At 44.0% G+C, this 25,331-nt stretch overlaps 1 protein-coding gene across 2 annotated transcripts in view; it reads right to left on the reverse strand.

Moving 5' to 3' along the window:
• MOGAT1 (monoacylglycerol O-acyltransferase 1) overlaps window positions 1-23,066 on the reverse strand; it is a 39,879-nt gene extending 16,813 nt beyond the window's left edge. Inside the window, exons 1-2 of one of the 2 annotated variants that reach the window (XM_075863972.1) lie at window positions 22,941-23,066; window positions 5,686-5,791 (exon numbers count right to left, since the gene is read on the reverse strand). In XM_075863972.1, the coding sequence (XP_075720087.1) occupies window positions 5,686-5,782 (97 nt within the window). In that variant the 5' untranslated portion in view covers window positions 5,783-5,791; window positions 22,941-23,066. Of the gene's footprint in view, window positions 1-5,685; window positions 5,792-14,390; window positions 14,566-22,940 lie in introns of those variants that run through there. The other variant, XM_075863973.1, reaches the window with a different exon arrangement.
• Window positions 23,067-25,331: the final 2,265 nt, after the last annotated feature.

Here is a 25,331-nt window from a genome sequence, read left to right on the forward strand (position 1 = left end):
ACAGGACAAATGCGTTCTGCATCGCAACCTGAATTTGTTATAGCCGATGACACACACAGGCTTTTGTCTATCTGCAGAGGCCCCACGTTCTCTAATAGTTGCTGTTGCACTTGAATGGACAGTGCTGATCATGTAGACGTCCTTGCGGTCACAAAACTTTAAAGCCAGCATCTTCTCAATTTGAAAAGTGCATGACTCCCCCTTTCGTAGTTTTTTTATCCACAAGTTGATGTGGGAAACCTTTGCGATTCCTGCGTATTGTGCCACAGGCTCCAGTGTTGGCACAATGAAGGGCGCTAAACAATGGCACACTGGTATAAAAACTGTCCGTGTATACATGATACCCCTTGTGTAGGAAAGGGCCAATTAAATCCCACACAATCTTACCAGTGGTACCAATATTTGGAGGGCACCCTGGTGGATTAAATTCACTGTCTTTACCCTCGTAGATCTTAAATGCACATGTGTAGCCAGTAGTGCTTTCACATAACTTGTAGATCTTGTGATCGCAACTTGGGTCACGTTACGCCTTGATCTCCATGCAGGTTCAAATCGATAGGTAGGACGAGCTGCTCGGAGAAGTAACAGATACACTGAGACGTTTCTCAAGGTAAAATACTTCTAATTTATTGAACTACAACGTTCATACTTATAGCATCAGAAGAACAAAGAACATTCCATAACATATGAGTCATCTGTATATTCTAGCCTTACAGCTTCCTTTCCCATACAAGCTCATTGGTGGAGCACCAGGTATTCCCTTATGTTTCCTTTATGCTTAGGGGGGTGGTCAAGTGATTGACCACCATCTGTTTGCAATTTCAAGGGACGGCAGAGCATCTGCAAACTATTTCTTCTCTTAACCTTTCTAAAATATCTTTATATTGTAATACATGTTCTCCTTTATAACATTTCACTCCTTATGGTCCCAAATACATTATATATGTATATTTATACCATAACAATCTTTACCCCGTATTTTGCACTTTTTGAGGGTATGAATTGACGGAATGAGAGACGCACTTTGAAATTTGTGGGATTCCACAACCTGGCATTAGGTGGCGAAGGCTTATTGGCAATGTACTGCCTGGCATACAAATTTGTTTCCTGCACAAAATGTTCCAAAACTTGGTCCGTAATAAAAATATTAAAATAATTTAGTGGTGAAAAATTACTGACATTGGGACTTATGCCAGGAGTAGCAATAAAGTCATTTATGGTGGGAGAAAATAAACTCGTGGGTTCCCACACTAAATCGGTTTGGTGGGGTTGTGCAATTTCAGGGGCTGCACTTTGAACGGACGTTGTGGCAACTGCGCCGTCTCCCATATCACTGGTGCTGGGTCTCATATCCATAGAATCCCTTGAAGCGACACTTTCGCTGTCGCTTTCAAGTAAGGCTGAGTTCACACAACCTATTTTCAGACGTAAACGAGGCGTATTATGCCTCGTTTTACATCTGAAAATAGGGCTACAATACGTCGGCAAACATCTGCCCATTCATTTGAATGGGTTTGCCGACGTACTGTGCAGACAACCTGTCATTTACGCGTCGTCGTTTGACAGCTGTCAAACGACGACGCGTAAAAATACAGCCTCGTCAAAAGAAGTGCAGGACACTTATATACATTGTATGCAGGACACTTCTTTGGACGTTTTTGGAGCCGTTTTCTCATAGACTCCAATGAAAACAGCTCCAAAAACGGACGTAAAAAACGCAGCGAAAACCGTGAGTTGCTCAAAAAACGTCTGAAAATCAGGGTCTGTTTTCCCTTGAAAACAGCTCCGTATTTTCAGACGTTTTTTTGTCACTACGTGTGCACATACCCTAAAAGCTCAACTTCAGATGCAGAATCGGTATCGGAGCATAGCTTCCTCAACGCTGTATCTTCTGGCAGCCATAATGATAATACAGTCTAAACCGCAAATAATAAATGGAACTTGCGGTTTCAATTTTTTTTTTATCAACTAATCAACTAAGAACACTAAAAGAATGAAACTTTTTTTTTTTTCAAACCTAAACCTAAACCCTACGCCTAACACAAACCGTAAACCCAAGCCCAGAACAGCACCCTACGCCGTCTAAGGCCCCATGCACACGAACGTGTTTTTGCGGCCGCAATTCCCCCGAAAATCCACGGGAGAATTGCGGCCCCATTCTTTTCTATGGGGCCATGCACACGACCGTAGTTTTTGCGGTCCTTGCACGGCCCGGGAGCCCGGACCGCAGAAAGAACGGGCATGTCTTATTACGGCCCTGTTCTGCGGTCCAGGCTCATTGAAAACAATGGTGGCGGCCATGTGCATGTCCCGCAATTTGCGGGCGGCCTGCGGCTGACAGTCCGCAGCTGGCCGACCCGAAAATCACGGCCGTGCACACGGCTACGGTCGTGTGCATGAGGCCTAACAGCGTACACGCCGTCTAACAGCGTACCCTAAAAAGAAAGTAGTTTATAGTACGATTCTTAGTATATACAGTAAATATATATATATATATATATATATATATATACTATAAAATACTGAAAAAAATTAGTTTTTTTTTAATAAACTGTGTGTGAGGAACAAGTGATTTTGTGTGGGGACACTGACACACTTGTATCTGTTTCTCTCCACAGCTAGAACAGTGAGGAGAAACAGATACATGTTTAAAATAAAAGTAAACAGTAGTGATCACTATGATTGGATCTCATAGTGATCACAAAAGATCAGGAACCAATACTATTGGCTCCTGATCACTGCTCTAAGAACAGAGCTGCTAGCAACAGCTCGTTCTTAGAGCAGGAGCTGTCATTTAGACACTCCCGGCGGCTCTGTACGCAGTAACAGCATGTGACCGCTGTGATTGGCTGTCACAGCGGTCACATGCTGTTACGACGAAATCGGCAGGTCCTGATGGCTGCACTAAGAACCGGACCTGTTACTTACAGCCGGTTTTTAGTGCAAACTTCACCAGGGTGCCGTTAAACCCCCTCTACTACAGCGACGCCAAAAGGCATCGCTGTAGACTGAGTACCTGCACCGCCCGACGTCAAAAGACGGTGGGCGGTCGTTAAGGGGTTAAGCTGTTGAAGCGAAGGCAAAAGACCCCGGAAAAAAAAGCTCCAAACGAGCGCCGCAGGTATTTTCTGCCTCCTATTAATTTCAATTGGAGGTCAGAGGCGGAAACCACTTGAAGACCATCAGCCCCCCACTCACAGTAAAATGACCATCAGCCTACCACTCACAGTAAAATGACCATCAGCCTACCACTCACAGTAAAATGACCATCAGCCTACCACTCACAGTAAAATGACCATCAGCCTACCACTCACAGTAAAATGACCATCAGCCCACCACTCACAGATTCCCCCTGTAGGTAGCGCCCCACAGCCCCCTGGTAGGGGGCGCCCCACAGCCCCCTGGTAGGGGGCGCCCCACAGCTCCCTGGTAGGGGGTGCCCCACAGCCCCCTGGTAGGGGGCGCCCCCTGGTAGGGAGCGCCCCCTGGTTGGTAGCGCCACACAGCCCCCTGGTTGGTAGCGCCACACAGCCCCCTGGTTGGTAGCGCCACACAGCCCCCTGGTTGGTAGCGCCACACAGCCCCCTGGTTGGTAGCGCCACACAGCCCCCTGGTTGGTAGCGCCACACAGCCCCCTGGTTGGTAGCGCCACACAGCCCCCTGGTTGGTAGCGCCACACAGCCCCCTGGTTGGTAGCGCCACACAGCCCCCTGGTTGGTAGCGCCACACAGCACACAGCCCCCTGGTTGGTAGTGCCACACAGCCCCCTGGTTGGTAGTGCCACACAGCCCCCTGGTTGGTAGTGCCACACAGCCCCCTGGTTGGTAGTGCCACACAGCCCCCTGGTTGGTAGTGCCACACAGCCCCCTGGTTGGTAGTGCCACACAGCCCCCTGGTTGGTAGTGCCACACAGCCCCCTGGTTGGTAGTGCCACACAGCCCCCTGGTTGGTAGTGCCACACAGCCCCCTGGTTGGTAGTGCCACACAGCACACAGCCCCCTGGTTAGTAGTGCCACACAGCACACAGCCCCCTGGTTGGTAGTGGCACACAGCACATAGCCCCCTGGTTGGTAGTGCGGCTACACAGCCCCCTTGTAGTGCAAGGACTACGAAATGAACCTGATAGCTGGCGGGCAATAGACATTTAAAAAAGGACAACTGTGCAGGAGCACACAAAATACCCACCTTTCCCAGCTTCAAATAAAAGTGTGGAAATAAACTAAGATATAACTTTTATTTAGTCTAGCGCTCTGGCCAGGGACTCCTGTCTTTGAGAAGCCCTTGACGTTGTACAAATATGGACTGTGACGTTAGGAGCTTTGATGTGCAGGAATCCCCACCAGAGCGTTGCCGACACTCTGGAAAGGGATTCCTCTTCTGGAGGTTCCCCTGACGTCACTGTCCACATATGAACAGTGGCGTAAGAGGCTTTGTATTGCCAGAATCCCAGGCCAGACTGCTGGCAACGCTCTGTCCGGGGATTCCGTTCCTGGAGGAAGCCCCAGATGTCGCTGTCCATATATAGACAAATGCCGGAATCTCCGACCAGAGCATCTACTGCGGTTTCTTGACCAATACCATGTTGCATTTTTCCACATGAATAATCCGCTGTGTGAACATAGCCTTAAATTCTGCTTATCTGTTTACCAAGCCTTGGAGTCCTAGGTGTCCATTGTCTCTATATATTTTAATAAATCTTTGAATTTCAGGTTTGGAAACTCCTCGTTTCAAATATTTTCCCTCTTTATGCAGGTGGAATGATTTATGAAATCTCATCTGAAATATCAGTTATAGTTGTTTGTGAGAATGCTACTGACTATATGGATGGTAACAATGTTAGTGACAGATCTTCTTGTAAAGACGCAAGTGTAGTTCATTGGTTGTAAGATTGGAAGGATGGAAAAGTTAAAGTGGCTAAATTAGATTTTATAGTTTGGGGCGAAGGCATTTCTCTAAGGTGATAAATAATTATTTTCTGCTATTAAAAAAAAAAAAAAACAACTTCTACCAAATTACACATGCTCACATTTTTATTAGTGTTGTGAAAAGTATGCCCTCCCATCCAGATATTTTTCACACTAAGGCTACATTCACACGAATGTAACCCACCTTCAATGTGAAAAACTGCAGTTTTCCACGTCCGAGGTAGACCCGTGCGGGCCGCGATGTCACGGATCCCCCACAGACTACAGTTTATGGAGGGATGTGTGACACACAATAAAATAGGATATGTCCTATATTTAAAACGGAGCGTTCACACGCTCTGTTGAAATAACAGTCGTGTGAACGGCCCCATTGAAATGCATGGGTCCTTGTGATAGCCGTTGTTTTAACGGCCGTCACGCGGACGAGATTCACGTTCTTGTGAATGAGCTTTAAATAGTAGACAGCACATAACATTACTGCAAGTTATGGCAAGAGCTGCCTCGATCCTGCCATCACAATATCAAATTCTGAATGAGACTACGCAAGTAGAAGTTACAGGAATATCACCCCTCCGTAAACATCTGATTGGCTGAAAGGCTCGGTCAGGGTCATTCGCATACCACACAGGCTGGTATTTGTTAGGGCATCCTATAGATCTTGCAGCTGACAGATCTATAAATTGTATCATTACCTTTAGCAAAAATAATTGCAATACCACACTTACTTAAAAGTTTATATGTAATTTTCCAACAGTCTTACCCAGCAGTAAAAAGGAGAAAACCCACTGTAATACAGCTAACGTCTGAATCCGCCTGACCAATGGGATGTTCAGAGGGGCAAACTCCACTTTCATCATCGCTTTTCTCTGCAAAGAAAATAAATACAAATAAAAGTATAATACTGTTAGAATATTTGGATGTTTGTGTGTTAGATTTTGTTCACATTTGCGTTCAGAGTTTCCGTTACTTTGGAGCAGAACAACGAAAATACCGGATGTGTTACACAACAGACACCAACGGCGAACGACTGCACCCATTGACCTTAATGGGTTCGGTCGGCTTTTTGTCATAGTGTCCTTCGTTTAACGGGCAAAATAGCACAGGATGCTACGCGGTTTTGTCAGGTATTTTTGACCAGATCTACGACGGAGGCTCCTAACAGAGCCTCCGATGCAGATGTGAACAGAGCCTTAGTGACATGAGCTGTTCTCTGTATTCACACAAATCATAATAATAATCATAATTAAAAAAATGGCAGCTTGTTTGCAGGTAAACAACATAAACAGGAAATAAAATACGTAATGAAGATGAATAAGGCTTTGTTCACATCTGCATCAGGGTTCCGTTCTGACGTTCCGTAGGAGCTTTCCATCAGAACGGAACTCTAATTGAGTCAAACGGAAACCATTTGCACCGGATCCGTCACCATTGAAATCAATGGTGAAGCAAACAGAAACCTATGGTTTCGGTTTGTCTCAGTTAGGATTCCGTTCTGATGGAAAGCTCCTACGGAACGTCAGAACGGAACCCTGATGCAGATGTGAACAAAGCCTTACAAATATGACATTTCATGACTATAGAGCCAATGTTATTCCCTGCTGGATTTTCACTTTAGCAACGTTGATTAAATTGGAAAGGTCTCCCTCATTTAAAGGGGTTGTCCAGGATTTGAAAAATATGGCAGCTTTCTTCCAAAAATAGCATCATAGCTGTCCACTGGTTGTGTGTGGTATTGCAGCTTAGCCCAATTCACTTCAAAGTAGCATAGCGGCAAAAAAGACAGCTATGTTTTTCTAATCCCGGACAACCTCTGTAAGGCTATGTTCACACGGAGTATTTTGGGGGAGGAATATCTGCCTCAAAATTCCGTTTGGAACTTTGAGGCAGATATTCCTCTCCCTGCACGCCGATTTTCGCGGCAATTATCGCGCCGTTTTTCGCCCGCGGCCATTGAGCGCCGCGGGCATAAAACAGAGAGAAATACGCTTTCTCCTGCCTCCCATTGAAGTCAATGGGAGGTCAGAGGCGGAAGCGCCCGAAGATAGGGCATGTCGCTTCTTTTTCCCGCGAGGCAGTTTTACTGCTCGCGGGAAAAAGACGCCGACGCCTCCCATTGAAATCAATGGGAGGCGTTCTCGGGCCGTTTTTGCCGAGTTTTGCGACGCGGTTTCCGCGTCAAAAAACTTGGCAACATACCCCGTGTGAACATAGCCTAACTATGATTCACACACAGAATTAAGGTTTGTTTTAAGGCATTTTTCAAAGCCAAAAATGCTGTGGCCAGATGTCTGCTTTTAGTCTATAGAAACATATTTATGCCTCTGCACGTAGCTTTTTGATTTGTGGTGTTTTTATTGCCGTTTTTGTGGTCACTGTATGAACTTGGCCTTATACAGCCAAATCTTCTGGATTAATTTGTTGTTTTTTTAAAAAAGAAAAAAGAAGCTAAACAATGTAATATGTAGCCTGCTATTGGCAAGCAGACTCAATGATTGCAATCTGCAATTGGTCCCAATAAGCAGCGTTATCCAAATAATGTGCCAATATCACTGACTTTGAGATAATGTCAACCACATGCAGCAACAAACTGTTTCACAGGGTTAAATTACCAGCAAACGTCTAAATGACTGATATGCATATGCCTAATCTGTAACAGCAGTTAAATAATTGCCATAAACTATGTGAGAAATAACATTCTGAGGGTATGTTCATACACTTAACAAAAAACGTCTGAAAATACAGAGCTGTTTTCAAGGGAAAACCACTCCTGATGTTCAGCTATTTATTAATCAAACTCGCGTTTTTTGCTGTGTTTTTTTACGGCCGTTTTTGGAGCGGTTTTTCTATAGATTCAATGACAAACGGCTACAAAAACGGCTCAAAAAGTGACACACACACTTCTTTTTCGCAGGCGTTTTTTTACGTGGAAGTTTTTAAAAATGGCCGCCTTAAAAAAAAAATACCCCGTCGGAACAGAACGACGTTTTTCCCATTGAAGTCAATGGGCAAATGTTTGGAGGCATTCGGCTTCCGATATTTTGGCCGTATAGCGGCTGAAAATTGTAAACATACAGTGAATGGCTCCCTATGAACAGCATACAAGAGGAGTCTCATCGGTCATTGAGAAAAGAGCAAGATTAATAAACAGAGTATAACGCCCCCATAGGTGCCCCCCCCACGCAGTAGAGCGCCCCCATAGGTGCCCCCCCCACGCAGTAGAGCGCCCCCATAGGTGCCCCCCCCACGCAGTAGAGCGCCCCCATAGGTGCCCCCCCACGCAGTAGAGCGCCCCCATAGGTGCCCCCCCACGCAGTAGAACGCCCCCATAGCTGCCCCCCCACGCAGTAGAACGCCCCCATAGCTGCCTCTACGCAGTAGAACGCCCCCATAGCTGCCTCTACGCAGTAGAACGCCCCCATAGCTGCCTCTACGCAGTAGAACGCCCCCATAGCTGCCTCTACGCAGTAGAACGCCCCCATAGCTGCCTCTACGCAGTAGAACGCCCCCATAGCTGCCTCTACGCAGTAGAACGCCCCCATAGCTGCCTCTACGCAGTAGAACGCCCCCATAGCTGCCTCTACGCAGTAGAACGCCCCCATAGCTGCCTCTACGCAGTAGAACGCCCCCATAGCTGCCTCTACGCAGTAGAACGCCCCCATAGCTGCCTCTACGCAGTAGAACGCCCCCATAGCTGCCTCTACGCAGTAGAACGCCCCCATAGCTGCCTCTACGCAGTAGAACGCCCCCATAGCTGCCTCTACGCAGTAGAACGCCCCCATAGCTGCCTCTACGCAGTAGAACGCCCCCATAGCTGCCTCTACGCAGTAGAACGCCCCCATAGCTGCCTCTACGCAGTAGAACGCCCCCATAGCTGCCTCTACGCAGTAGAACGCCCCCATAGCTGCCTCTACGCAGTAGAACGCCCCCATAGCTGCCTCTACGCAGTAGAACGCCCCCATAGCTGCCTCTACGCAGTAGAACGCCCCCATAGCTGCCTCTACGCAGTAGAACGCCCCCATAGCTGCCTCTACGCAGTAGAACGCCCCCATAGCTGCCTCTACGCAGTAGAACGCCCCCATAGCTGCCCCTACGCAGTAGAACGCCCCCATAGCTGCCCCTACGCAGTAGAACGCCCCCATAGCTGCCTCTACGCAGTAGAACGCCCCCATAGCTGCCTCTACGCAGTAGAACGCCCCCATAGCTGCCTCTACGCAGTAGAACGCCCCCATAGCTGCCTCTACGCAGTAGAACGCCCCCATAGCTGCCTCTACGCAGTAGAACGCCCCCATAGCTGCCTCTACGCAGTAGAACGCCCCCATAGCTGCCTCTACGCAGTAGAACGCCCCCATAGCTGCCTCTACGCAGTAGAACGCCCCCATAGCTGCCTCTACGCAGTAGAACGCCCCCATAGCTGCCTCTACGCAGTAGAACTCCCCCATAGCTGCCTCTACGCAGTAGAACGCCCCCATAGCTGCCTCTACGCAGTAGAACGCCCCCATAGCCGTGTCTTCATGGAAACATAAAACAGACTGATCTTGCAGTCTTCGGCTACATCAACATGAGCGTGACAGATTTACGTGTTTAAATCTGTCCATGTGTGTTGTGTTTTGCATCAGTGTGCTTTGCGTGTGGCATGTTTTTCACGCACTTGCAGTTTTTTTTATGTAATTGATGCATGAAACACGGACAGCACACGTATGTGCATCCATGGTTTTCATGCACCCATTGACTTCAATGGGCAACTACACCAATATAGGACATGCAATGAGTTTCATACACGGACACATGCTGCGTGAAAACTCCTTCATGTGTAAATAGCCCCATTGAAATTAATGGGTCGGTGTGCTGTGCGTTATTTCCATGCACAGCACACGGACGACAATCACGCTTGTCTGAATGAGCCCTTAGGCCTGATGCACACGACCACATTGGTTTTACGGTCCGCAAAACCACAGGTGTGTCCACTGGGACCCCCACCAATTACAAGAACGGGGGACCCAAACCCCCTGATCCTCCTCACTGCTCACAAAACAGTGAGGAGAACATTAAATAGAGCAGAGGTCATGCATGCGCACTGCCACTCCATTCAAACTCTACGTGAATGACAGAAATAGACGAGTACATCGCTCAGCTGTTTCCATCATTCTCAAAGACATTAAATAACACAACAGGCGAATGCTTGACAGCCACTGCTTTATAGCTCCACCTTACTGTGGGGGGCGCAGTGAGGAGGATCTGGGGTTCTCACGATCGGTGGGGGTTCCAGCGAACAGACAATTATGACCTATCCTGCAGATAGATAATTATAGATTCTGGGTATACCCCCTTAACCAGTGCCGCAGCTGCCAGGAGACAAGGTGAGCCGACAGCCTCAGGCGGCACCACCTACCCGAAAACAGGGGGCGGCATTTTCAGCCAGGGACAGACCGGACCGTGGGAGGGGCCATGCAGACACACATAGCAGACGTGCCGCATGATGGGCACGTCTGTAACACCCCTCCTCCTCTCTGACGCTGTACGCAGCACATGCCGCCAGAGAGGAGCATGTCTGCAGGAGGAGCGGTCGAGCAACGTGACGCACAAGGTACGTTCCTGCCTTGCTGGGACCGGGACCTGTGAGTATACTGCAAGGGGGGTCTGGGCATTTTACCGACAGCAAAGGGCTCTATGGTGCTGAAATAATCCACCCCATAGAGCCCTCACATCGCTATAATGGAATGATTAGTGGGGGGGGGGGGGTCTGGTCTGAGTGTCTGACTTACTGCAGAGGGCTCTATAGGGGGGGGATTCTGCCCCTCCTTTAGAGCAGTCAGTCAGATGCTCAGACCCCCCTAAACTTGCAGTATAGTAGCTAGTCAGGGCTCTAATCCACCCCTATACAGCTCTCTTCTGTCAGTAAAACGCCCAGACCCCCCCTTGAAGTATACTCCCGGCCCCCCAGCGTTGGCTGACCCCTTTTAAATTAGATGGGGCAGGAAGCTGAGCGCAGTATAAGGGCCTGTTCACATCAGTGTTGGCTTTCCATTCCATTCGGAAACCACAGCTTCCGTTTCCGTCATTATTAGCGCAGTCGACTGCGCTATTGATTCCGTCAGAAAAACAAAAACCTGCTGGAATTTTGATGAACGGAAACAATTAGCAATGTTTCCGTCACCATTGATATCAATGGTGACTGAAATGGAAGCTGTGGTTTCAGTTTGACTGTCCGTTGCGGGGTTCACCCGACGGAAACCTCCGATGGAACCCCGAAAAGAAAGCCAACGCTGATGTGAACAGGCCCTAATCGTCCCCCATAAACCTGCCCCCCGCTAATTAAAATAAATAAAAATATATATATATATATATATATATATATATAAAAACACGTATATAGCGCTGAATCCTGTATCTGTCAGGTCAGCGGGACTGACTGATTCAGTGTCAGCGGGTCCTGCAGTATACAGGATACAAAGCAGCTGTATCTCAAAAAGTAACAATAATTTTCAATAAAAAGTAATTAAAACTTGCACCAAATCGCATTGATAAATATATATATATATATATATCACGTTTTTAAAGGTATACATAGCCTTTGAACTGTAACTAAACTTTTATCATGTCATAGTGACATGTCCGAAGTTTTCATCGGTGGGGGATCAAGCACTGAGGCCCCCACCGAGGGCTAAAACGAAGCAGCAGAGGCGCTCGGGTGAGTGATGTCCTGCTTAATTTATGATCGACTTCCAGCCGAGTGAGCGGTGTACAGACTCAGACTTTCGGACAAGGGTGGGAACATCGTGATCTGGCCAACCGATAAGTATGAAAAGGAGGCTTTTAGACAGCTGAGAGATAAAAAAAAAAACTTATCAGAAATTAACCTATAACCCGGTTGGCACTTTTTCAGTTGAGTTATTAAAGATTTTAACCTTGGCCCATGAAAAAGGCATAATTCCAAAAAATGTTCTGTCTGGTCTGATGACTCAGTACCCAAGAATACCAACCCTGTATTTTCTCCTCAAGGTTCACAAAAACATGATAGATCCCCTGGGACGCCCTATAGTATCTGGGATAGGTGGACTCTGCGACCCCATCTGCAGATTCATTGACCACTATTTAAAATAATTGGTAGAATGCCTACCATCTTATGTGAAAGACACCACAGACGTCTTAAAAAGGATAGATGGTGTCAGTCTAGACGCCGATATGATTCTGGTGACAGCTGACATTGAGTCGCTGTACACCAGTATACGACACAGTGATGGTCTGCAAGCTGTGCGCCTCTTCTTGGGGATGAGTAGTTGGGACGGTCCCATATGTCGACTGGTTGTGGAACTTTTAGAATACATCCTGACACACAATTTTTTCATCTTTAAGGATGTGTTCTATCTACAAAAACAAGGCACTGCCATGGGGGCGGCGTGTGCGCCGTCATATGCAAACCTGTTTCTCGGTCTTTGGGAGAGGCAGGTTTTTCATGGTGGCGGCGCTCTCGCCGTCGACCATGTGCAGTGCTGGATGAGATACATCTATGACGTTTTGTTTATTTGGCAGGGGACAGAAATGCAACTTACACATTTCATGCAAGGTCTAAATATTAACGATTTAAACATAAAACTGACCTATGTGTTTGATAAGCGCAGGGTTGATTTTTTGGACATTGCAATTGAGGTGGATAATATGGGATGTCTTCAGACTGATGTATTCAGGAAGAAGACATCTGTTAATTCCCTACTCCATGCAACTTCTGCCCACAGCCAGTCAACAATTGGCGCTGTCCCTACTGGGCAGTTCTTGAGAATGAGGCGCATTTGTTCATCGAATGTGAACTTTGAGAAACAATCTAGGGATTTGCGAAAAAGATTCTTGGACAGGGGGTACAGTCACAGAAGTATTAAGAAAGGGTATAGACGGGCACAACTCACGAGTCGGGATTCAATTTTACATCCATTGGGAATAAACAAAAAGAAAAGTGATCAAAATAATATCCGATAGATCACTACATACAATAATCAATGGTATACGATGAGATCTATTTTGGATAAGCATTGGCCAATTTTGCACCTTGAACCTGCTTTTGTGGGAAACCTATCCAAAAAACCCCAAATGACAGCTTGAAGGAGCATGAATCTTATTTATTTTCATCAAGCAGTCCCAGACAGGGTTGTTACCCTTGTGGTGATTGCCTATCATGTACGAACATGGTGCGCACAACAAACTTTGTGTCAATGACAGAGAATAGGGTTTTTGAGATCCGACATTATATCTCTTGCAGCACAACGAAAGTTATGTATTACGCAACCTGTGGCTGCCAGAAGGTATATGTTGGTTTGACCTCAAGACAATTAAGGATTAGGGTAAGAGAACATGTGCGTGATATAGTCGCTGCTAAGGATGTCGAGGACCTTACACTCCTTAAAACAATCCCCAGACACTTTAAAATACACCATGCCTGTGACCCAAAATCTTTCAAGGCATGGGGTATTGATAGAGTTTTTTGTGGCATTAGAGGTGGGGATTTTAAGAAATTGTTGGCTCAGAGGGAATGTAAGTGGATTATTACCCTTGGTACAATGGCCCCTGTTGGTCTGAACGAGACATTAAGTTTTGCCTCATTCCTTTAAACTCTCTATCTTCATTTGTTTTTTTTTAACCTTTTTAATCTGTATATCTACTAATATATGTTTTTGTTCTGTTTAGTTTTTTATTCTACTCCTCCATATCAGAGTACGTCTGATTTATTTATGGTCACTAAACTTGGGACGTGAGAGGCTGGATTTATGTGGAGAGATTCTCTTTTTTCTCTACACCTCGGAACATGATGGGACCATTTGGAGCGTGTCCACACGCTGTCGATATTTTATTATCTGTAATTGCATTTGTATTAATGGATTCATTGTAAAAATCGCAGTATACAATTAATATTCTCTTATGTAGACTTTTATTTTCCTGATGTAATACTTATATTTTTCTTTGTATGTATGTAATTTTATTTAGTTACTTATATATATATATATATATATATAATTTTATTAATGTATGGGTATCCACGCGGAATATATATGTGGAAAGAGTATCCGTCTTTTTCCTTGTCTGTATTCTTCTTGGATATTTAATAATATACACTCACTATAATGGTTTATTAATATCATTGCTGACCTTTATATTTTAGTCAGCATCTTATCACTATATGTTTTGTCTTTTTTTGTCACCTAATTCTATTTAGATGAGTACTTATCTATTATGGTCTATAATTTGTTATTCTTTCATATTTTTATTTATCACTTGTCTCATCAGGATATATTCTTCTACTTTTGAATGTTTCTGCTTATTGATACTTTTGAGATTTTTTATCTCATTATAATGTGTCTGTGTACATCTGCGGTGGATGATATTCCTAGGATTATAAAATGGCCCACATTCTAAATGGTAGATTAATTGCTTTTGACTCTTTCCAAGCAATCAATAAGCTTTACTATCGCTTCTTACCTTGTTTTCCGTCTGTCGTCTCCGGACCTCGCTCGTGCTGTTGATTGTACCTGTCTGCGCGTGCGCTGTTTCCGGAGCCGCGCATGCGTGGTCGGGTCTCAATGGCTCGGTGCTGGAGTCTCGCGATGATCTGACTGTGGCACACGCGGCTGAACATATTCAGGTCCCTATTGGCCTGATAGGTCAGCTGGTCTCTCGACCTATCATATTTAAGAGGTCTAATTAATACAATTCAGAACACCCCTTGAAAAAGCTATCTACGCGAAACGCGTGTTGGGGTTTTCTCCACACTTGGGAGTCGTCACATCTGAGGAGCCACATGAGTTAGTAACTGATTCAGGTTTACTACTAATTGATGATTTGTTATGCCATTTGCCCGGCTATCTGTACACTTAATTGAGGTTTTGGACAGGCCTTGCTGACTATTCTGTCCTCTGAATAATTATTAAGTGGGTGTAGATTAGACTAATCTGTAGTCATTACTTATGTCATCCTCCACTATCTTTTACAAAGACACATTGCACTGGGGATACAACATACTTTTTGGACATGAATAGATATACACTCTGTTAGTCCTTGCCGTATTCTTATAATGTATTTACTTTAGAGCAAAATGATGACAATCTTCTTTGGGAACTTTCCCATTCCTATGTACACAAATTACTACTGTAGTTCCATTTTTTCTCCTATTTTGGAGATATGCAGTGATTCGATTTGTAGTCTGTATTTTAACCATGTATTTCGTATTGTGCAATAAAATTTGTAATTTTCTATGCAATTGGCTTTTTATGGCTCAATAGTATTTGACTCCTTTTTCTCGTGTATGTATTTAAATGTAATGGTCAGGGCTGCACAAACTCTGGGGCACTTTACATTTTTTTTCCTACCCCCATTCCTTACTTAGATATCGATGCCGTAATATTTGGCGCCCGATATTTAAATAACCCCATGAACTGCCAATGGGGCGGTAATTGGAAAGGGGACGTGTAACATCGCTGTGACACTGTCCGTAGCGGATTTGACAGTCACAGCGAGAGCTGGAGAGAGGAGAGCATGTGCGCGTACACACGCTGTCACTCTTCAGCTCTCGGCAGGCAAGTACAAGACTATGTGATCTCTCGCGAGAAATCAGTCTTGTTGTCCTTGTCTGCCGAGAGCTAAAGAGTGAGAGCGTGCGTGCGCGCACAGCTCCGATTCCATGAAACAGAAGAAGAATTCACACTCTTCTCTTCTGTTCCTTAGTGGTGGCGGAGCTGCGCGCTCGCTCTCCAGCTCTTGCTGTAACGCTGTCCGTAGCTGATTGGGCAGTGTCACAGCGATGTTACATGCCCCCTTGCCAATTACCTCCCCGTTGACAGTTCATGGGATTATTTAAATATCGGGTGCCAAATATTACAGCACCGTTATCTAAATAACGAAGGAGGCTAGGAAAAATATGCAAAGTGCCCCAGAGTTTGTGCAGCCCTCCCCATTACATGCTGCACATGTATGGGGAGGTGAAAGGTTCTCTTTAAAAGAAAGGTGTTCTAATTTTTTTTTTGATAGATTTTATTTTATGGGCCTAATTTTTCTAATTATTTTAATATGTTCCCGAAGGTAACTATTTATTCATATGTTTGTACGTCTGTGGGGGCAGCCATCTTTATTTTTATTTTTCATACTGCTAATTTTTGTTTTGCAGGTTCCGCTGGACCATTTGGACTACGTCGTAGATTCGTTGGACTACTTCGCTGATGTAAGCTTTTTTTCTTTAGGTCTCTGTTTTTTAATACTTCATTACCGCCTTAGTAATGGCTGCTGTCTGATTGAGAGCGTCCATTACTAAGAATGGGCTTAGTGTTAGCCGGTAATAAGGCTATTACTAACCACTATTATTACCCCGGTACCCACCGCCACCAGGAGTACCGGGAAGAGCTGGGTACAATCCAGCACCCGACCATCTGAAGTGAAGGGTACTGGGGTGGCCGCAGGCTGGAACTATTAGGCTAGGAAGGGACAAAAACATGGCCCTTCCCACCCTGGTGATGCTAGGCTGCTGCTGCTTTATTGTATCTGGCTGGTTATGAAAAATGGAGGGGATCTCGCGTAATTTTTTTTACAATTTATTTTTAAAAAATTATGTGGGGTTCCCCCTATTTTTCATAACTAGCCAGATACAATAAAGCAGCTGCAGCCTAGCATCACCAGGGTGGGAAGGGCCACATTTTTTGGCCCTTCCCAGCCTGATAATACCAGCCTGCGGCCTAACCATCGTTTCAGATGGCCAGGTACTGAATCGTACTCAACTCTTCCAGGTATACCTGGCGGCAGTGGGAACCGGGGTAATAATAGGGGTTAGTGATAGCCTTTTTACTGGCTAATGCTAAGGCCCAGCCTTAGTAATTGAACGCTGTCAATCAGACAACAGCCCTAAGGCCATAATAAAGTATTAAAAAAAGCAGACATAAGAATTTTTTTTTTTATTGAAATCAAAACTCCCCCATGCAACCCTCTTTCACATTTTTTTTTTTTTTTAAAGTAGATCATTGAAGTAGTCCAATGAAACTACGACGTAGTCCTAACAGTCCAGCGTAACCTACCAAAAAAAAGTTAGCAGTATAAAATTTCAAAGAAATAAAAAATTTGCCACAATAGAAACTCCTGCTCCGCCGTTTGCTCTTGTAGGCCACAGCCTGGTTTAGGCCTGAGGCCTACAAGAGATCGGGAGCACGCTGATGACGTCAACTGCCCGGCACAATGACATCACTGCATCATGCCGTCCAAGCCGGGCCACTGAACTCGGTTAAAAATCATAAGTCAATTAGGTAATAAAAAAGGGGGCATAGAAGATGTGTTAAACCATTTTCAGTGTTAATGCTGCGTTGCTGATCTATGATTCTAAAGTAATACAGTAAAAAGAGTTCTTTAACCCCTTCCCGCGATTGGGCGTAACTGTACGTCCAAATTCCAAGTGATTTCCCGCACTCGGGCGTACAGTTACACCCGGCAGATAAAGCGAGCACAGGAGCTGTGCGCGCTTTATCTTCAGCGGCTGTCAGCTGTTATACACAGCTGACATGCCGCTGCAATGGCTGTTACCGCCGATCGCAGCCATTTAACCCCTTCAATGCGGCTGTCAATGACGTCCGCCGCATTGAAGTGGTTTACAGAGGGAGGGAGCTCCCTCTGTACCCCCCGGGCATCCCCGCGATGGATCACGGGTGGCAATTGTTGCTATGGCAACCAGGAAGCCGTTACTAGGCTTCCTGGTTGCCAAGGTACGGTAGCCTATTAGGTCTTGCCCGAGGCAGGACCTAATACGCTAACTGTCAAATGAAAAATGACAATTACGATGCACTGCACTACATAAGTAGTGCAGTGCATCGTAGCGGGGATCAGAAGACCAGATCTTCAAGTCCCCAGGTCAGTGTAAAAGAAAAAGTAAAAAATGTAAAAAAAAATGTGAAAGAAAAATAAATAAATTAATAAATAAATAATAAAAACAACACTAGCCCTGTTTCCCTGATCAACTCCTTTATTATTAGAAAAAAAATGAAAACATGAAAAAAAAACTACACGATATGATAGGTATCGCCACGTTCAGGACGGCCTGATCTATAAAAATATCACATTATTTTTACCGAACGGTGAACACCGTAAAAAAAATTTATAAAAAACAATGACAGTATTTTATTTTTTGGTCATCTTGTCTCAAAATTTTTTTTTATAAAAAGTGATCAAAAAGTTGCAAGTAACGCAAAATGGTACCAATAGAAACTACAGTTCGTCACACATAAAACAAGCCCTCCCGCAGCGATATCAACTAAAAAATAAAAAAAAGTTATGGCTGTCAGAAAATGGCGACACTAAAACATTATTTTTTTTAGAAAAGAGTATTTTTATTGTGGGAACGTAGTGAAACGTAAAAAAACGATGTAAATTTGGTGTCGCTGTAATCGTATCGCCCCGCAGAATGAAGTTAACATGTTGTTTATACTGCACGGTGAACACTGTAAAAAAAATAAAAGACACGTGCTGGAATGGCTGTTTTTTGGTTTCCTCATCTCCCAAAAAATGGAATAAATAGTGATAAAAAAAAAAAATCGCATGTCCCCCGAAATGGAACCAATAAAAATTACAGCTCGTTCCACAAAAAACACACCCTCACACACGCCCTAACGGAAAAATAACACGTTATGACTCTCAAAACGCAATGATGCAAAATGACGGCCCAGACTCATTTTTAGGTCCAGTAGAATTTCACTAAACACCCCACATCGTCATTTGCTGGACCCCACAGGTGGACCCTGTAGATGCAGCGGTGATGAGGAAACTTTAAGACCTTGTGCGGCTTATAGGGCTAGTGAAGAAGTCAAAGATTAGGCAATATGTGAGCGCAGATATTTTGTATAATACCCAATAATCCCGGCCTGTGCATAAAGGAAAGGTTCACAGCATACCACACCAATCCAGGGATTATTCATTCACCCCATTATTACATCATCCTATTATAACCTGATGTACTCCGCACAGTGTACATATACCCTGATGTACTCCGCCCAGATTACATATGCCCTGATGTACCCGCACATATTACATATACCCTGATGTACTCCGCACAGATTACATATACCCTGATGTACTGCTCACATATTACACATACCCTGATGTACTCCGCACAGATTACACATATCCTGATGTACTCCGCACAGATTACACATACCCTGATGTACTCCGCACAGCTTACATATACCCTGATGTACTCCGCCCAGCTTACATATACCCTGATGTACTCCGCCCAGCTCACATATGCCCCCACATTATAAGATAAAATACCACTAAAACACCAAGCAAAATCTGTGCTTCAAAAGCCAAATGGTGGTCCAACTGAGCCTGGGCGTGTACCCAAACGGCAATTTATGACCACATATGGGGTATTACTGTATTCTGGAGAACCTGCTTAACAATTTATGGGGTGTGTCTACGGTGGTACAAGCTGGGCACAACACATTGGGCACTGAAATGGCATATCTGTGGAAAACAGCCATTTTCAATCTGCAACATCTATGGTTTACTCATTTTTGCAAAACACTTGTGCGGTCAAAATGCTCACTACACCCCTAGATAAATTCTAGTTTCCAAAATGGGGTAATTTATCGGGGGTACCACTGTACTGGTACTATAGCTCAATGCAACATGGGGTCAAAAAACAAATCTTGTAAAATCTCCACTCCAAATACTAAATGGCGCTCCTTCCCTTTAGAGCCTTGCTGTGTGTCCAAATAGCAGTTTATGACCACATGTGGGGTATTTCCGTACTGTGAAGAAGTTGCTTTACAAATGTTATGGAGCTTTTTCTCCTTTATTTGATGAGAAAATGAAAAATTTTGAACTAATGCTGCGTCTTATTGGAAAATAATGTAATGTTTCATTTTCACTACCCGTTTCTAATAAAATATGAGACACCTGTGGGGTCAAAATGCTCACTACCCCCCTAGATGAATTCCTCAATGGGTGTAGTTTGCCAAATGGAGACACTTTTTTTGCACTGTTCTGGTACCTTAGGAGCTATACAAATGCGACATGGTGCCGAGATATCAAACCAGTAAAATCTGTACTCCAAAAGCTAAATGGCGTGCCTTCCCTTCTGAGTCCTGCTCTTTGCCCAAACAGCAGTTTATGACCACATGTTGGGTATTTCCGTACTCTGGAGAAGTTGCTTTACAAATGTTGCTTTTCATCATTTATTTGTTGAAAAAAATAAAAATTTTGAGGTAAAGCTACATCTTATTGGAAAATAATGTGATTTTTCATTTTCACTGCCCAATTCTAATGAAATCTATGAAACACCTGTGGGGTCAAAATGCTCACTACACCCCTAGATGAATTCCTCAATGGGTGTAGTTTACGAAATGGAGTCACTTTTGGGTAGTTTCCACTGTACTGCTACCTAAGGGGCTTTGCAAAAGCGACATGGCGCAGAAAAACCAATCCAGCAAAATCTGCTCTCCAAAGCCAAATGGCGCTCCTTCCCTTCTGAGCCGTGAGTTGTATTCATACAGTACTTTATTACCACATATGGGGTATTTCCGTACTCTGGAGAAGTTGCTTTACAAATCACAGTGATTTTTCTCCTTTATTTGATGAGAAAATGAAACATTTTTACCTAAAGCTACGTCTTAGTGGAAAAAAATGAAATTTTTCATGTTTACTGCCCAATTCTAAGGAAATCTATGAAACACCTGGGGGGTCAAAATGCTCACTACACCCCTAGTTGAATTCCTTTAGGGGTGTAGTTTCCCAAATGGAGTCACTTTTGGGGGTTTCCACTGTACTGGTACCTTAGGAGCTTTACAAATTTGACATGGTGCAGAGAAATCAATCCAGCAAAATCTGTACTCCAAAAGCTAAATGGCGTGCCTTCCCTTCTGAGTCCTGCCGCTTCCCCAAACCGCAGTTTATGACCACATGTTTGGTATTTCCGTACTCTGCAGAAGTTGCTTTACAAATGTTGGGGTGCTTTTCATCATTTATTTGTTGAAAAAAATAAAAATTTTGCGTTAAAGCTACATCTTATTGAAAATAATGTAATTTTTAATTTTCACTGCCCAATTCTAATGAAATCTATGAAACACCTGTGGGGTCAAAATGCTCACTACACCCCTAGATGAATTCCTCAAGGGGTGTAGTTTCCAAAATGGGGTCTTTTTTGGGGTGTTTCCTTTATTTTTGAACCACAAGAACTCTTCTAACCTGACATGATGCCTGAAATATAATTTAAGAAAAGGAAGGCCCAAAAATCCTCTAGGTGCTCCTTTGCTTCTGAGGACTGTGTTTCAGTCCAGTAGCGCACTGGGGCCACATGTGGGATATTTCTAAAAACGTCAGAATCAGGGCAATAAATATTCAGTTGTGTTTCTCTGGTAAAAACCTTCGGTATTACAGGAAAAATTTATTAAAATGGAATTTCTGCAAAAAAAAATTTAATTTGCAAATTTCCCTCCACTTTGCTTTAATTCCTGTGAAACGCATAAAGTGTTAAGAAACTTTCTAAATGCTGTTTTGAATACTTTAAGGGGTGCAGTTTTTAAAATGCGGTGATTTGTGGGGTTCCTAATATATAAGGCCCTCAAAGCCACTTCAGAACTGAACTGGTCCCTGAAAAAATAGGCTTTTGAAATTTTCTTGAAAATTTGAGAAATTGCTGCTAAACTTATAAGACTTGTAACGTCCTAGAAAAATAAAAGGATGTTCAAAAAACGATGCCAATCTAAAGTAGACATATGGGAAATGTTGGCTAGTAACTATTTTGTGTGGTATAACCATCTGTCTTACAAGCAGATACATTTGAATTTAGAAAATGCTAATTTTTTGCAAATTTTCTCTAAATTGTGGTGTTTTTCACACAAAAATATTGAATATATCGACCAAATTTTTTCACTAACTTAAAGTACAATATGTCACGAGAAAACAGTCTCAGAATCGCTTGGATAGGTAAAAGCATTCCCGAGTTATTACCACATATAGTAACACATGTCAGATTTAAAAAATGAGGCTGTGTCATTTGGTCCAAAAGTGGCTGGGTCCTGAAGGGGTTAAATCTCTTCTATGCATTAAACAGCACTTTTAATGGGGGGCATCTTTTTATAGTTCGCCTCAGGCAGCAGAGGGGCTAGGTTCACCCCTGCCCTTAACCATTTCATGGCTCTCTACTTACACACTGATAGATGCTGCTGTAAACCAGGTGCAGATAGAGAATAATTAATTTGAACAATGCAGAGCGAACGTTTAGACTTATAAACAGCAGGAAGTCCCATGCAAACAGAAGCAAAATAGTGGTCATGCTGCAACTTTAAGAGTACGTTCACACGGCCTATTTTCAGACGTAATTCGGGCATTTTACGCCTCCAAACATCTGCCCATTGCTTTCAATGGGTTTTACGATGTTCTGTTCCCACGAGGTGTAATTTTACGCGTCGCTGTCAAAATACGGCGCGTAAAAAGACACCCGCGAAAAAGAAGTGCATGTCACGAAAAACGCGGGTTGTTAAAAAATGTCTGAAAATCAGGAGCGGTTTTCAGGCAAAAACAGTTCCTTATTTTCAGACGTATTTTGCGAAGCCGTGTGAACATACCCTCATTGTTCCTTATGGAGAAAGAAAGTTCTAAGTGACCTTGCTATTATTACAAAATTTCCAACCATTATTACTGTGACTCATGCTCAATCATTTTAAAAAAAATAAAAAAAATAAAATAAAAAGTATAAAAAATGCTTTTTAGTCCAGATATAAAAAAAAAAAAAAGAGCCAGAACTGCAGATGGTAGAAAGGATTTGCCAGGTTAGAGGTTTGCAGTGTTGGACAATCTATGAAGAACAGAACTTTTCACAACCATTTCCAGACATATAGTCATGGGAGGACAGATCTTTGAAAACTCTGGCATAATGTAAGCTCTGCATAGTGAAAAACAACCACCACCCACAATGATGGAGTCCTACAGTCAGTAACATACAAATACTACAACATACAGATCCGAAGAGTTGTGGGGAGTCATTGCAGCACATTCACTCACCTCCTCACTGACCGTCACTCCTATACTGGGGGGAACTTCCTTGCATGGGTGGGATATACTTTCCCTGACACCAGTAAAGCTTGTTCTGTGGAACTGACATTAGACACCATGGGAGGTGCTGGGAGTCTGACAGCCAGCTGCAGAATATCTTAACCCCTCCCCCGCCACACATGGGCCAGCTGAGAGTATTGCACCCTCTATACTGTTACTCAATGTCAAGGACTAAGTAAAATGTTGATCAATGGCTCCATTTATCTACAGGTTCCTTTTTCGTTTTCTGGCAGAAGCCCGGAGTTAAAACTTTAAAAAATTGCCACTTTAAAGGGGTATTCCAAGCATATACATTTATGGCATATCCACAGGAATGTATCCAAACCATAGGTATAACTATAGCCGAAGCAGGCAACAACCAGGGGTTGAGGGGGCACAAGGAAGATTTAAGCTAAATACGCCAGAATTCTGGCACAAATTGCACCAAAAGAGTGTATAGGAAAAGGGGCGTGGCTAATAAATATTTTTATTTTGCTGTGGATTACCTGCGGATCCACAGCAAAACCCGCAAGTGCAAATTTTAAACCAATTAATTTTTTTCAGCTTCCGCAGAGGCAAATACGTGTGTGGACTTAAGGGGGTTTCATAGAACGCTCGTTGTTGATAATTGCCCTGTGTAAAAAGGGCAGCGATCAGCAGATGAACGAGCAAACGTTCGATCATCTGCTGGTCGTATCGTTTTAAAAAAGTGAAATATTATCGTTGTCGGCAGCACATCTCACAGTGTAAACATGGAGACAACATGATAATAATGTATGGGGACTAGTGATCGGAGTAACGACCGCTCGTCCCCATCCATAGCTCTGTGTGACCGGAGCAAAAAAGCGCAGATCAACAAGCTGTCTCGTTGATCGGCACTCGATGCACCGGCCAAAATTGGCTGGTGTAATAGGGCCTTTAGGCTGGGTTCACACGACCTATTTTCAGGCGTAATGAAGGCGTTTTACGCCTCGAATTACGCCTGAAAACACGGCTCCAATACGTCGGCAAACATCTGGCCATTCATTTCAATGGGTTTGCCGATGTACTGTGCCGACGACCTGTAATTTTACGCGTCGCTGTCAAAAGAAGACGCGTAAAATAACAGCCTCGTCAAAGAAGTGCAGGACACTTCTTGGGACGTAATTGGAGCCGTTTTTCATTGACTTCAATGAAGAACAGCTCCAAATTACGTCCGTAAAAGACGCCTCGCAAAACGGCAGTACATGCAATTACGTCTGAAATTACGGAGCTGACACAGAACACAGTCCTTGAGACCTCCACTAGGCCTTTGACTGCCATGGCAACCAATTGCCTCCCCCACAATATTGTCATGGGGGGGGCGATCGGGGAGCAGAGGGAGCTCTCTACCTCTGTCTAACCAACCAGATGCTGTGTTTACTATTGAACGTGGGGCTAAACTGCTGGAATCTGAGATATTTCTGGTCCGGCCATTGCAGGCGTGTGTTAACTGTATAAAATAGCTCCTGAGCCCGCGCCATATGGACAGAGCGCGTGTACGGTAGATGCTGCCAAGGGGTTAATCTTGGGGATTTATCCCTCAAAATTTACAGTACGTGAAGGTGCCAAACTACCTTAGACCCTTGGCATACTATTACGTCATGGTAGCATAGGAGTTAAGTGCATTTACTGCTCTATTTTATGAGTTTTATTTTTTACTTTTCAGCTTTATCCTAAACTGCGGAGCGTAAAAATACTAAGCACTGAATTCAGTTTACAAAACAAATTTACAATGCAATTACTTTTTATTTTTAACCAGGGCAAAAGGAAAAGTCTGGTTACAGTGTTGTCTAAGTGACACGTTACTTCCTAATTTACTGCACATGAGACATCGTCATTTGAGGTTACGTGTGTTGCAATACTGTAGATAAAGAGGTGGCAGGGTGGTTTATGTTCCTGCGCAATGCCAGACCTCACGTTTAGGGAGTACAATACTATTAACAAACACAGCAGATTATTAGTATGTCATATTTGTAGATTTTTTTCCAGATGGGCAACATGTTTTAGTCATTGTAGGAGATAGTGGTGGCACGCATCTTCTGTGAGCCTCCAGGGCTGGCGGTTCAGGTACTCCTCTCCTTGAAGTATGCTCGGAATAGCGGTCGAGCAGAGCCGGCCATGGAGGCACGCACATGCTGTCTACTATGTAGCCGCTGCAAGTGTAGGATTGTAATTCCAGAGGTTGTAGGAGGCTTTATGTTTTCTGGGAATTCCCATGACAATAGAAAAAGCTGTGGCACTCACTAGACATTGTTTACACAAGCATAGCGCCATACATGCGGGTGTGGCTGTGTCTAGTACTGCAGATAAGCCTCTGTTTTCCTTGTATCTCACACAAAT

Source organism: Rhinoderma darwinii, chromosome 4 (genome assembly GCF_050947455.1).
Source record: "Rhinoderma darwinii isolate aRhiDar2 chromosome 4, aRhiDar2.hap1, whole genome shotgun sequence".
In the NCBI taxonomy this organism is placed as follows: Eukaryota; Metazoa; Chordata; class Amphibia; order Anura; family Rhinodermatidae; genus Rhinoderma; species Rhinoderma darwinii.